Source organism: Odontomachus brunneus, unplaced genomic scaffold (assembly GCF_010583005.1).
Source record: "Odontomachus brunneus isolate Ranch 3 - 2012 unplaced genomic scaffold, Obru_v1 Obru_scaffold_045, whole genome shotgun sequence".
In the NCBI taxonomy this organism is placed as follows: Eukaryota; Metazoa; Arthropoda; class Insecta; order Hymenoptera; family Formicidae; genus Odontomachus; species Odontomachus brunneus.
This window is the reverse complement of record NW_022639495.1, coordinates 1,393,478-1,407,629: the sequence shown is the minus strand read 5'-3', so window position 1 is coordinate 1,407,629 and position 14,152 is coordinate 1,393,478. Positions and strand designations below refer to the sequence as shown.

Genomic DNA, 14,152 nt, shown 5'->3' with positions numbered 1-14,152 from the left:
ATATATATATATATATATATATATATATATATATATATATATATATATATAAAGATATTTCAAGAAAAAAGAGAGAGAGAGAGACATATGTAATATATTTTTTTTATTTAATGTTTTATACTAAAATGGGAATATATCATTTCGTCTTAAGTATTCATTTATTTTATGTAAATTCCTCAGGTAAAATATTTGAAACACTTTGAGTATTTACTCTTTACAAGTATGTGTGTATATATACTTGTAACAAATAAATATTCAAAATGTTTTATATTTTACTCAATTTTAGTTTAAAATATAAACCAGAAAATATCTTTGAGGAAACATTACGAATAGCTAAATGGGATCTGTTTGAGTGGTCCCCACTTAGATTCACATATTTAAAACATTACACTTCTAATCAGACTCTGCATAGATTTCCCATACAGAACCTATGATTATTATGGGAAATTAAGATGGGTCCCAATTAAATCCTACCAATATAGAACCAAAGTATTTTTATGCGAGCGTTCAAAAATCCAGACAAAGCTCTCTTTATTTTTTAATTAATTATATGATAAGTTGAATGCCTTGTCCCATGACATGATATACTAGAAAAAATCAGTTATATATTCAGTTCAAGTAAAAACTTTTCATTAGTAAATTTATCTGTTAAAACTCGAATCTTTCTCTCAATTCAATACTTTTCAAAACTTTTAGACGTTTAAACAGTCTCTGTCGAGGATATCTCGAATATAGATTTTTTAATAAAATATCTAAAAATATCACTTATTTAGCGTGAACAAAATGGATATCAAAAGTGAATAATTAGAATCATCAAAAGCTTTCAAGATTAAATATTCTAATGTTCTAAAGAAAACTCTTAAACACGAGATCGAAATCAGATAGTCAAATCTCGTATCGACTGACGAATGTCAAGACTGAAAATCTGGTAAAGGATAAATGTCAAAACCGAATAATTAAAATTATTGAAAAATTTTGTAATCTAATTTCCAATATTCCAAAAGAAGTTCTTAAACACGAGATTGAAATCAGGTGCAATCAAATCTCGCATCAGCTAATGGATATCAAAACTAGAAAAGGATAGATACCAAAACTGAGAATAATTAGAGTCATTGAAAGTTTTCATAATCTAATTTTCCAACGCCTGAGAAAAACTCTTTAATACGAGATCGAAATCAGATAAAATCAAATCTCATATCGACTAATGGATGTCAAAACTGAAAAACCTGGAAAAGGATAAGTATCAAAATTGAATAATTAGAATCATTGAAAGCTTTCATGATCTAATTTTTCAATGTCTAAAGAATCTTTAACGCGAGATCGAAATCAAATGCAGTCAAATTTCGTATCGGCTAATAAGCAAAACTGAAAAATCGAGTTTTATTTCAGGTAAATGGGAATGGCGTTCTGTCATTTGCCAGAGCGATGCAGAGGTTCTTCAATATCGCGTTTCCCCTCGACGATCCAGTCATCTCGCCTCTTTACACGCATGTGGATACGAGGGGCTCGGGAACAGTTTATTGGAAAGAAACTGATTCTGAGGAGATTCTTGCGAGAACCGGAGGACTGGTGCGAAGTGCCTTCACGGATGCTGTCGATTTCGTGCCGACGCATGTCTTTTTGGTCACTTGGTTGGATGTGGGTTATTACAATCAGCGGAAGGATAAGGTGAGTCTTCGCAATCGTGGTCATTGAGACAGATGTACGAAAAAATAAGTTCTCTCAATCGAATACGTCCGCGAAAAGAAATACCGACAACATTCGTCAGAATTACAAGATTGCTTTGGGGGTCGTAATCCTTTTCTCAATATCACGGAAAGAAAGGATAAAAAGATAAACTCGTGTAATAAGATCTACTAAGAATACGACTGGTAATCATCGGGTCGCTTTTCAGATGAATACTTATCAAGTCGCTATATCATCCAACGGCACGCATTCCTTTGTCGAGCTGCTGTACCCAGAAAATGGTATACAGTGGATTCAAGGTGAGTCGCATCCCAATGGGCTTCCAGATGCTAAGGCGCAGGCAGGATTCATGAGCGAGGGCAAAATGTATACCCTGAGGGGCTCGGGCACCGACCAAATTCAGAATGTCGACAAGTAAGTAATGGGGAAACCGGAGGCTCCGAATTCGTTATATTCGTGTGCGACGTATTCATGGACCTTTGTAATTGTTTTCAGGTGGTCGAATATAAATAGACCTGGCCAATGGCTGTTCCAGGTCGGACCTATCGACGAAGGCGGAAACGTGCAAACTCCCGACAATATCGAAGGTAACAGTTAACAACTGGGTGACTTAACAAAGTAACAGTTAACAGTTAACGGTATCGTTCATGCACGTGAAGAAAGAGATTGTATGCAATCAAAAAAGAAAATCCATACGATAAAATGGTCAATGATGAGCGAAAAAGATGTAGATACATAAAAAATATACCAAAAAAAAAAAAAATGAAATCTCATCTTTAGCAGAGTCCTCTGAATCCTAGAGGATTGTATTCTTATATATGGCCCCTCAAGAGGATTCTTCTAAAAGAGGATTATTCTAGGCACAATATTCTTAAAGTTGAAGGAATTTCACCTTTTATCTATACAAGTCTCTTGTGCCGCACGTAAAAGCGTATTCCGTTTCAAATAAACATATTCCTCTTGTGTGTGTGTGTGTGTGTGTGTGTGTGTGTGTGTGTGTGTGTGTGTGTGTGTGTGTGTGTGTGATTCAAGAGAAAAGTTAGAATAATATATCTAACAGATTTCCGACTAACAGTTTACTTTGTTGGAAGAGGAATATTTTTCCGATAATAGTTTCTGTTTAGAATAAAACAAGGAATTACAGAAAATAGCATCTTGCAATTAAAATTCTTTTTATTTTAATGCAAGATATCCAGCGAAGAGCGCAATTGATCTAACGGCTTTTTTGTTTCCCCTTTCGTACGAATATAATTTGTAAATTGTGACACGGGATTCGAGGATCGCGGAAACGAACGTGATGTCCTTGCATCTTATGGCGCTAATCGAATTAACCGATATGCGCTTGTTAGACACCATGACTATGCATCAGGCGGCCAGCTGCAGAACCGGCGCGACCACTTGCCACAGCAAGGCGACCTGCATCGAATACGAGATCGGATTCTGCTGTAGCTGCAAGCAGGGCTATTTCGGCAACGGAAAATCCTGCCAGCCGAACGGTGAGCTTCGGTTATTTATCAGCGGCGCTCTCGTTTAAAATTCCCGCGTACGTCACGCGATAAGTCCGGGCTAATTAATGGCACGCGGCCTTTGAAGTATCCACAAAACGGTATAAAGAAGGGATCTCTCGGCGTTCTCTCCTCGTCTCCCGAACTTTCTTGTTCTACAACGCTCCGTCTGACGCGAACAAAGGTGCGCTAGAAGTCGCCGTCGGGCAGATAGATGCAGCGCAATAAGTAGCCGCGCTCGCTCGTGCTCTCTGATCTATTCATAGTTTACGAGACTGATTCTTACGACTTCCACGGTAACATCGTAAAGACAGCGATATGAATACCCTGAAATGGGCCGCGCGACTCTTTGACGGGGGATCGCCTGCGCCAGGGTGCTTCCGCCAATAATTTCATTTCCATAACAGAAAGCGCGACGCTTTCCCAAGAAGTGCAGAAGACGGAGATTGTATCCCCCTCGCGACGCTATTTTTACCGTCGACCAAATGATCGGGTAAAACCACGAACGAGTACACGGAAAAAAAGGTTTGGTTGAATTAACCAAATACCTGGTCGAATATGAACGATCCAAAAATCCCGATTGAAGTAACCCGAATTCTGTTGAAGTCAACCAAAAATCTTGTTAATTTAAACAGAATCCGAATTACTTCAATCGAAATTTCTGGATCGTCCATATTCGACCAAATATTTGGTTAATTCAACCAAATCTTTTTTTCCGTGTAGTAGTATTCATATTTATCGTTTCTATATGCACGATAACATCGCATCGATAATGTCTTGATACTTCGTATACAAGTATTAATCCTTCAAGGTCTGGCCATCAATCCCGTTCGAATAAAAAAAATTTTTTTTCATGAAATAATCTTAAAAGACAGTTTTGTGGTCCGAATAAAATTTACTGTCGAGAAATATGATTTTCTGAATGTATATAATTATGTATATTCATGTTTGTGTGCTCTAGTTACAGAATTTAAGAAATATTGCAACTATGATAATGAACATAAAAGCCCTAATCTTATACCTTAAGACGACATGGATACAAATTGAGAGAAAATAAAATTTGCTTAACTTTGTACTTAAAAAATTTAACAATTTCAAACGTCAACAATTTCGCTCTGTACACAATCACTATATTGGTTTTTTCATTGAAAAAATCATTATTTTACGGATTGAGGCGAAAAATATGGTTCTATCTAAGATCAATAGTATTATATCGACGGAATCATTATTTTGTCAATATATAAAAATTTGAAGAGAACACACAGAATACATATAATTGTATACTAGAGATGTGCGGATCAAAGATTTTTTATGTCAAATCGAATCAAATCGATCAAATTTCACCCGAATTGAATCGAATCGTTGAAAGAATTTTTAATTAACATAATCATTGAATTCAACATAAAAATAGTAACTTCAGTATGAGAGAGATAATATTGATCATATGATATCAATTCATTTTAAGGTAAGAAATATATAATATATTTCAGTTCCAGCCTTGAAAGCTGCGCAACGACACGTATCGATCCGACAGTTGTCGGTAAGAGTTTATCTAGAAGCTATTATCTTCTATTAATATTTTTGAAGAAAATCTTAATGTATAGCAAACTTTTTAAGTCATGCTAATTCCCGTAAGACTGAATGCCTTTAATAGTACTTCGTTAATGTTAATGTGCGCGATCCATGTTCGAATCTTTTCGATTCGAAATTTTCAAATTATTCGGATTCGAATCATAGATTCGAATTTGAGTCGAATCGAATTTCACTTGATTTGATTCGATCCGATTCGAATAATTCGCACATCTCTATTGTATATACTAGGTCTTAAAAGGTTAATAATCACGATTTGAAGGATTTTATATTTTATCTATATCATATGAGGTATTTATAATCTTGTATAGCTAGATTTGATAAGAAAAGTTGCATTATCAATATATTATTATATATATATTAAATATGTTAATTTATAGATATCATATACGATTGTTTAGAAAAAATGATTTTACAGTGAAAAAATCGTTAAATGTAATGATTTTAACATAGCTTGCGAAAGGCGGGAAATTAATAATTATGCCAGAGATCGCACTGAAATCTGCTGACTGCACCTTTTCCTGAAAAATTCAACTTTTAGATGTGCCTCTTCGCGTTATTGGTCGAGTATCCGGCACGATCAACGGCATTGAGTTCCCTTCGAGAGATCTCCAATGTTACGTGCAGACTCAAGACGGACGAACGTATACCGCTTTGTCGAGAGTACCCGAAGAAATTGGCGCCAGTTTCCAACTTCTGGGCAATTTGGGCTTCGTGATCGGCTGGTTGTTCGCAAAACCTATCAGAGACACTGAGAACGGATACGAGCTAACAGGTAATTGGAAACTTACGTTAAATTGATTTAAAAAAACAGGTTTTTCATAAATAAATTTTGCATCTTTCCATTCAATCTCTGTCTGTAGAATGTACAAAACCTGATCTACATCTATTTTTTAAATAAATTGATCACTTAAATGCAAGAAAGACTTCGATCAAGATTAATCGAGATTAAACAAGTGATGTTATGTGATTACATAATTGTTATATTGTAACGAATAATGTTACTCTTCGTCTATAATATTGAATCTATGAAATTCAAACGAAGATTCGATAGTACATTTGTAGATTTTGATTTTATTGTGCTACTATCTTATAACTGAAGCTTTTCTACATTTCTGAAAAAAGTTCAAAATATTTATTTTTTACAAAGTTGTGCGGTAATTAACAGTTGGCCGGCAGACTCAGATTGTACTGTATGTCCCAAAAAAATTTGTGCGGAGAGTTAAGGAGATGCCTATTTGAAATCGACAAAATTATCGATAAAATTATAATTATATATAATATTTTTCGCTAAATATAATACAACAAAGCTCTACACATTTATATAAAAAATATATTTGATCTATATATACAAGAAATGCAGAAAGCATGATTGTGTTACTGACAATCGACACTATGCTCTCGACATTTTTGAAGTCATCCACTTTGGCATTCCCTTAATGGCATTCAAAAACAAGTAACTCCGTATGTAAACTATTTCTCCGAATATATATATTATTATTATCTGAACGATTTCGTGTCTCTCTGAAAGGACTTCATCGAATCTAGATGAATATGATTATGATGGTGCATTACACCCGGCTAATGACAGAAAATCAGATCGCCATAGTCAGGATCCATTAGGACACCGGAAAACTTCGTTTACGACTACGTGGACATTATAGTACGAGTGTGTTTCAGGCGGCTTATTCAATCACACGGCGGATCTGGTCTTCCCGTCGACCGGCGACAAAGTGACGATACGCAGCAATTACCTCGGATTGGACGTCTTCGGGCAGCTGAAGATGGAAGCGGACATCAAAGGTAAGGTGCCGTACCTGGAGACGAACACGACGATGGACTACGGTGATTACGACGAGCTCTACACTCGGGCCCAACCGGGAGTGATCCGTACCCAAAGCGAGCGTACTTGCAAACTTTCATACAACGGGTACGAGCGGGAGATCTCCTTTACGCAGGAGCAGATAATTACTTATCAAGAGTGCCCGCACGCGATTTTCGATCCTGAAGAGGACACGACTAGGCTCAAGTTTTCTAGAGGCCTCACCAGTTACGAGGCTCCTGAGGGTATCATTCGATTCGCCGTCAATACGAAAATAACACCTCTCGAGGAGGAAGATCCTTGCGTGCAAGGACAAGAGACCTGTGGTATTCATAGTTCCTGTGTTGTCGACGGTGACAGCTTCAAATGCGTGTGCCATACGGGGTAGGTAATGATCTCATATACTGAGAAAAAAATGTTTGGTATTTGTAACTGTAATCACACACAGAGAGATAATTATTACAAATTACAGTCAACCATTTTTTATTAACTTTTAGACTGCCGGAAAAGCCACTTTCGTGGCTTTGCACAAATCTCAAAATTCTACGCTATGTATATGTTACTTATATAGAAAAATTTTTGAGAAAAAAATCACTTTTTTAATGAAAAAATGCCGGCAGCCTAAAGGTTAAATTCTACTATAATATTAATGATGATAGCCTTATATATGCATATTACTATTACCATTTACGTGTTAGAATAATTTAGAACCATAAAATATAAAATAATTATAATTTTTTTTCTGTCAGTGCAGATATTTTGCGTGAAAGTTTCTCGCAAGAGAGAAGTTTCACGTATATATCAAAAAGAATCTTCTCTTGAAATATTCTCGGCAAAACATTTAAATATACACTTAATAAATATATCTTCTAATCTTAACGACATAACTTATCAGTTTAACGTTCTTCAAACGAATAGTATTATTTCTAATTTATTGCATTTCTCATGTTGCTTAATATATGTGAAGGTATCAGTATCTGTACGATGTGGACGGCAGCGCAGTTTGCGTGGACGTGAACGAATGTACAGCCGGTAATCATATGTGTTCTCCGAACGCTCAATGCATCAACCAAGAAGGCAGCCATCTATGTCACTGCAGACACGGATATACCGGGGATGGCCGGGTTTGCGAAAGTAAAAGTTCATTATATACTTTTTATAATAAATTTTCATAAATATATAGTTACCACACTATGGTAACGTCTCGCAAGGTCGATCAAGTTCTCGCTGCTGATAGTGACGAAAATAATCTTAACATCTTATAATGTTCTCGAGAAGATCTAGGGTGTGGGTAACGATTTACACTATTAAACACTAAATGTTCAAAAATATTGAGGAATGAACACGTTCTTGTTAAACATTTGATCTTAGTTGATATTTCCAATCTATTATCATATTTAATAATATCGCATTAATGATACAGAGTTGCCGTCCTGCGAAGACACACGCTGCGGAAATTATGAGCGATGCACGATGATCGAAGGTGTGCCTACGTGTACTTGCATATCTGGTTTCGAGAAAACAGATCAGGGTTGTACTTCCATTCAACATGGTAAGTCCCGGAATATCTTTCGGGAAAAATATTTTATTTACTGCTGATATTACTGCTGACAAACACACATTACTGCTGATAAACGTGCATACTATACTTTTACAGTGCCCTGTAACGAAGAGGATAATTGCTCACCGGCCGCGTTCTGCAGTTTCGACGGAGATAAGAAGAACCACGTGTGCATCTGTATGCCCGGTTACGTCGGTGAGTAAAGCTCTGATGGGAGAGAATTATGTTGCCTGTCAAAGATAATTATTTAGTTATAAATCACGTGCGTAAAAATCGCGTACAGATTGAGAAACTATCAGTATTTAAACGTAATATTTCAGTTGTCGTAGATTATTTACGCATAGAAAATTTTCCTACACGTGAGAAATATTTAACTAATTAATCAATTCCTCATTAAATAACTAAAATAAGAAACACATAGAGAGAATACATAATATACAGGATGTCTCAAAGAAAGAAAAGAATACATAACATGCAGAATGTCCCAAAACAACATTATCTCGTGGAAACTTTCGTGGAAACTCTCGTGGAGACATAGTACAGATTAAACATAAAATTGAACATCAAATTTCCATACTATCTTGCAATATTCGCAATAATTATTGAGATATTAATTAAAGAAGATTTATGAATCATTACGCAAGATATGTGAATGAGCTGTAGGGGCTTAATAACTTTGTAGAATTTTAGTCATTAATTAGATAACATTAATATACTATTGCGAGCGGCTATCCGCCAATTTTTTTAATTAATAATTAAAAATTTACCAAGTTATTAGGAAAATAGTAGAGGACTTTTTTTTTCAGTTTGACCTAATATACAAGCACACACGATGGCAGACGTCGCCACTACAACTCATCTATCATAACTCTCGCGTAGCCATTCACAAATCTTTGTTAATTAATCTCGATAATTATTGCGATAATTATCACAAAATAATATAGGATTTTTATGTTTACCTCAATGCATACTATGCCTTCACGAGAGCTTCAAACGTTGTTCTGGGACACTCTGTATAGTTTATAAATAATTCTCACTTTTTATCGTTTTTCGTTTCCAACTTTTTTAATTGTAGACACATTTTTAACATAAATTTAATAACCTGTTCCCGTAATATCAGCACATGGCTGCATATTAAATAATTTTTGTAGATTTATCTATATATTTCCGCGTTTTATTAGAAAAATATCTGTCAATATTTAGTAAAAATTTAAAAACATATTAAATTGAGTGCGCAGATTATAACGCGGTCGCACCATTTATCACGCGGCGCAGCAATAATTTACCGTCGCTTCAATCGCGATACTGCAATTCGTAAAGTGTTTTTGCCCGTTATATATATACGATTATTTACAGGCGATGGGTACACGTGTTACTCCGAATCCGATGTTACTACAACAGACGCACCGCCGCAACCGCAATGCGTGCTCGAGATGTGTTGGTGCTCGGATGGATGGTATTTCCACAACAATGCATGCGTGAGACGAGGAGAGGGATACCCCTCAGCAGCTGACTACGACTATAGAGACTGTAAGTTGCATGGAAAATAATTTCGCGTTTGGTAAATCGTACGACGATTTTTCGCGCAACTCACTGTCGCCGAAAATGAACATATTTTGCGTGATGTCGACATAACTCGAATATGCATATTCGCATGAGGCATGCTTAACAAGGACTATCGCAGGAATTATTGCTAAGGATCAAGTAGGATCAAGGATTTCAGTAGCAAAATTAATTGAACATTAATGCCTGAGTATTACTGTCAAGATATATCGCTGAGAGATTCACGATATGTCTCTATTCACAGTAGAGATATCATTTCAATTAGAATCTCTGAAACCGTACTGTTCGAATTATTCGAAAATTCTGAATTGCGTGTATTTAAATACAGATCTTTCATTTTGGCAATTTTGGAAAGTCATATTTCCCGCTAATGAATGTGCGAGTCATATTTGGATTCTTATACTTGCTGGGTCTTAAAACGAGTCAACTAAACTAGAATTAAATAATTGATAAGAGGCAGTGAAATTCTAATAATATTAATTGGTATTCAGGATAGTTAAAAAGTTGATTTACTGCGTACGTTGCAAGTTCGAAAAAATATTCAGTGTGTACGTTGTCACACGTGCAAAGATTATTAATATTATTAGTAAGTAAACGGCAGAAACTGTTTTTGTTACAAAAAATTTATTAGTTGATTATCGTAATTAAATTTACTCGTATAGTGAGAGAAAAATATTTGAAAATTTATTTGTGGAACATAAAGTTTATTCACAGAAATAAACTTTACTTCACAGAAATAAATTTTATATCCCACAATAAATAAATATTGAAGTATAAATTTCGAAATATTTTTTGCACTAATATCCAGTGACTCTCTCTCTCTCTCTCTCTCTCTCTCTCTCTCTCTCTCTCTCTCTCTCTCTGGCTACATTACGATGTTGTTAATTAATAATTAAGTTTCGACTATTTGGTTTGATATAGGAAATCCTTGATTCACACATCTCTAATTAGCAGTTATCACGAAAACACTACAGAGAACGTTGCAGACATTTCTCACGATGCGCTCCTATTCTTATCACATAATTAATGAAAACACCCGCGGTCCTGCGAACCGTGATGCATAAGTGACATGCGAAAATAATATTTTCGCGACAGAGAGACGAAGTTGCCTGCAACGTAACGAGGTGTGTTGACAGCGCTTCCATTTGCCGAAACTCGATATGAATCGCGCGAGTTCCCAAGCGCGAGCATGGCCATTTTTTTCGGGAGCCAGTGCGAGCGGGAAAGTAGTTTGTCCTGTAAATAGGTGTACTCGAAGTTTTGCCATCCTTCAAGTTCTTAAACTCGCTTTCGAGAACTTGCGACGCGCAAGCTTTACTGAATAGCACGACGGAAGATTGCTTCGAGAAATTGGAAGATGCACTATCCGCAGCGCGTGCAATTTTCGAGAAGGATCGTCCTCGCGTGAATGATTAACACGCTTTAATTTCACTGAACGGTTATGTGCATCTTCGCTATTCAGTTTGCAAATGCAACGCAAACACGCACCGTCTCGTATTCATGCGAACAAACATGAAATAACTCAATCTCGAGACGAATGCTTATCTAGCCCGCGAGACGTTATCGATATTCACGAGACGCGATACTTCAAACCACGATATCAAAACAGATTTCAATATCCTGGTAATTGTTATAATCTAAGTATGCATCAACTTTAATATTTTCCGAGCCATATTTTCTCACGAAACTTTCATCTCGCGCGACGCGCCACGATATCGATCATTTACGAAGAGGCAAGGTAAATACAGAGTAGAATCGCCGATTCTTCTTCTGAATAATTGGAAACTTATAATCTTTCATTCGAACGTCACTCGATATTGTAAGATCTCGGGGTCTCGTTACTTTCGTTAAATTTCTTTTTCTTTTTTTTTTTGTTTTGCCTCGGCTATCGGAATAGCCAATCATCATCGCCGCTTGCCGTGCAATATGTCATAATCGCACAACCGCTTGTGTCCAGTATCATGCAACGTGATGAACAGGTGTCATCCCTACGCCCAGTGTATTTACGTGACGAGTACTGGCGAGTATGAGTGCCGTTGCAGTCCGGGCTACGAAGGCGACGGATACATGGAATGCATCAAGATAGGTATGTCTGAGACGCATCCTGTACAAAGCATAGCACGATAGTTAGCGCAATGATATTGAAAAGCGTCAATTACATCATCGTCTCATCTCGCAATAATGTCAGAATTCTCTTAAAGTGAATCAGTGAAAGTACTTGTGTCGGTAAAAGGAGTACTCACTGATTTTCAGTGATCGAAAGCTTTGTCAAAAGTGGTATTGTGTAGTGAGTTATAAAAATGTTTAACGATAGTAATCTAATAATCCTTATCTAATGGTATAAACTTAAGTGGTTAATATTCTCCATAATTGGCTCAACTAAAGTCTCTGGTATTATCTCAGACAGCATTCTTTTAAAGTGAATCAGTAAAAATGGTTCTGATTGGATCAGTGAGAAGAGTATTTCACCGATAGTCAGTGAGTTTACTGATTTTCAGTGGAAGTATTCCCTTTTTACACTGTCTTCTATACTTCATTGATCTCGATCAGTCGAAGAAAGATATCGTTGCAAAATCTGTAGTGCGCAAATTCGTAATACGCTGTACGAAATTCTACTTCCTGCGCGCTCATGGTGATAAAATCAATTTCTATACAATTTGCATGCAATGGTACTGTCCACAATCGCAAGCTGCAGCAATAATAGTAAGAAATGTTATATGCAGAAAAATACATATTGCATTCAAGGAAATGTTGCTTGTTTCAAGAACTTCACACGTTTATACAGTGGCGTAGCCAGGAAAAAGTTTCGGAAAGGGGGGGCTGTAAGTGGACGACTAGAAAAAAAAGGTAAAATATTACTCACATTTAGCGTAACCTAGAGCCAACGACAGGGACGCCATGAGTTCTGGCTTCATGTTTCTTGAAATTTTATTTTTTTTTGTATTTTTTATATTTTTCTTACATTTTTGTATTTTTATATTTTTTTACATTTTTTGTATTTTTATATTTTTATATTTTTTACATTTTTTGTATTTTTATATTTTTATATATTTTATTTTTTTATATTATTTTATATTTTATACCCACATTTGCATAAAATTTGGTTTTGTAACAAAATATAATAAACATACAATACTAAATATTTCTTAATATTTAAAAATCTCAGCATTTAATAATAAAATTAAATGTAAAATAGCAATTGAATTTATTGATTATAGTTAACGTTAGTGCAACCTATAATTGTATGCTTCTCTTTCTCTCTCTCTTTCCCCCTCTCTCTCTCTCTCTCGCTCATTAGTTAATTTAAAAAGAAAAAAAAATTATTGGAAATTTTCGGTGAGAAGGCTGCTGCCTTCACAGCCCTCCCCCCTGGCTATGCCATTGCGTTTATATATCCGCAGATCTATATCATAAGATCATTCTAAAGATCAAATTTATCCAAAATACATTCTCAGTTTAATACTTTTTAATCAATAATGTCAAATTAAAATAAAAATTTAGTGTGCTTGCTACGTAGAATTGAGTTAATATTTTGTTCGCTAAAGTTTTACAATATTCTTGTAAAAAGAGAATAAATTTTTCTTTTGAGTACATGATCAGAAGCTTTTTTCAAATTTGTGATGTATATTTTGAGACCATTATCAAGAAAATGTACTTTGTTGAAAATAACCATTACTTAAAAGAAAGAAGGTAAACTGAATAATCACCTTTGTTAGCAGCAGAACGATATTTTTCTCCGCGTACTATTAAGCGATGCTTTCAACGGGAGTTTACTGATTGTATTGCTGTACTTACAACACTGAATTATTAATTGTAAGTGTAGCATTTTAGCGATCACTGATTGTACTTTAGAGAGAAAATATTGCAACATCCTCGCACATTGAAATGTCACGAATTTGAGAAGATTCATTCTAAATCGCATGTTTTTACATCAGCTCGCAAGCATTCGATGTTACAAATTTCTCGTTTCTCAGAAAACGAGTAGCCTTTTCTCTCCCTGATCTCGGTAATTACACTGTTCTAAGGACAAGATCTAAAGCTCCACAACGGTGCGAAGGTACGTTAATGACAGTGTAACGCTGTGTTTTCTTCTTCTTCTTTTTGGAACAGAGTTATCCTGTTCGGAGGAGGACATTTGCGACCCCAACGCATCCTGCCAACACGATGAGCCGGTGGCGAAGTGCGTGTGCAATCCAGGATTCCAGGGCGACGGAACAATTTGCAAACCTATCGGTGCTTTCATTATCTTCATATTTTTTTCCATATTTTTTCTCCTTTTAATTTCTGTCTCGCTCATTCCACGCTATTGCGCATCCCGCACGAAGTACTTCGGAATGTCGACGCGATTTCTTTCTTTCGATCGGCCATCCCTATCGCGCATACATATTGCCTTCTTTGCATTTCGCATTACCATATAAATCGAGA

The 14,152-nt window shown here is 35.8% G+C and overlaps 1 protein-coding gene across 3 annotated transcripts in view; it reads left to right on the top strand.

Moving 5' to 3' along the window:
• Positions 1-14,152, top strand: part of LOC116844701 (nidogen) — a 39,280-nt gene that overhangs the window by 19,148 nt on the left and 5,980 nt on the right. The window contains exons 2-13 of one of the 3 annotated variants that reach the window (XM_032816581.1): positions 1,390-1,668; positions 1,895-2,100; positions 2,182-2,273; positions 3,036-3,182; positions 5,323-5,556; positions 6,462-6,987; positions 7,571-7,737; positions 8,027-8,155; positions 8,261-8,359; positions 9,521-9,694; positions 11,685-11,813; positions 13,838-13,960. In XM_032816581.1, coding sequence (XP_032672472.1) covers positions 1,390-1,668; positions 1,895-2,100; positions 2,182-2,273; positions 3,036-3,182; positions 5,323-5,556; positions 6,462-6,987; positions 7,571-7,737; positions 8,027-8,155; positions 8,261-8,359; positions 9,521-9,694; positions 11,685-11,813; positions 13,838-13,960 — 2,305 coding nt within the window. The remainder of the gene's footprint in view (positions 1-1,389; positions 1,669-1,894; positions 2,101-2,181; positions 2,274-3,035; positions 3,183-5,322; positions 5,557-6,461; positions 6,988-7,570; positions 7,738-8,026; positions 8,156-8,260; positions 8,360-9,520; positions 9,695-11,684; positions 11,814-13,837; positions 13,961-14,152) is intronic. The other 2 variants (XM_032816582.1, XM_032816584.1) reach the window with 2 other exon arrangements.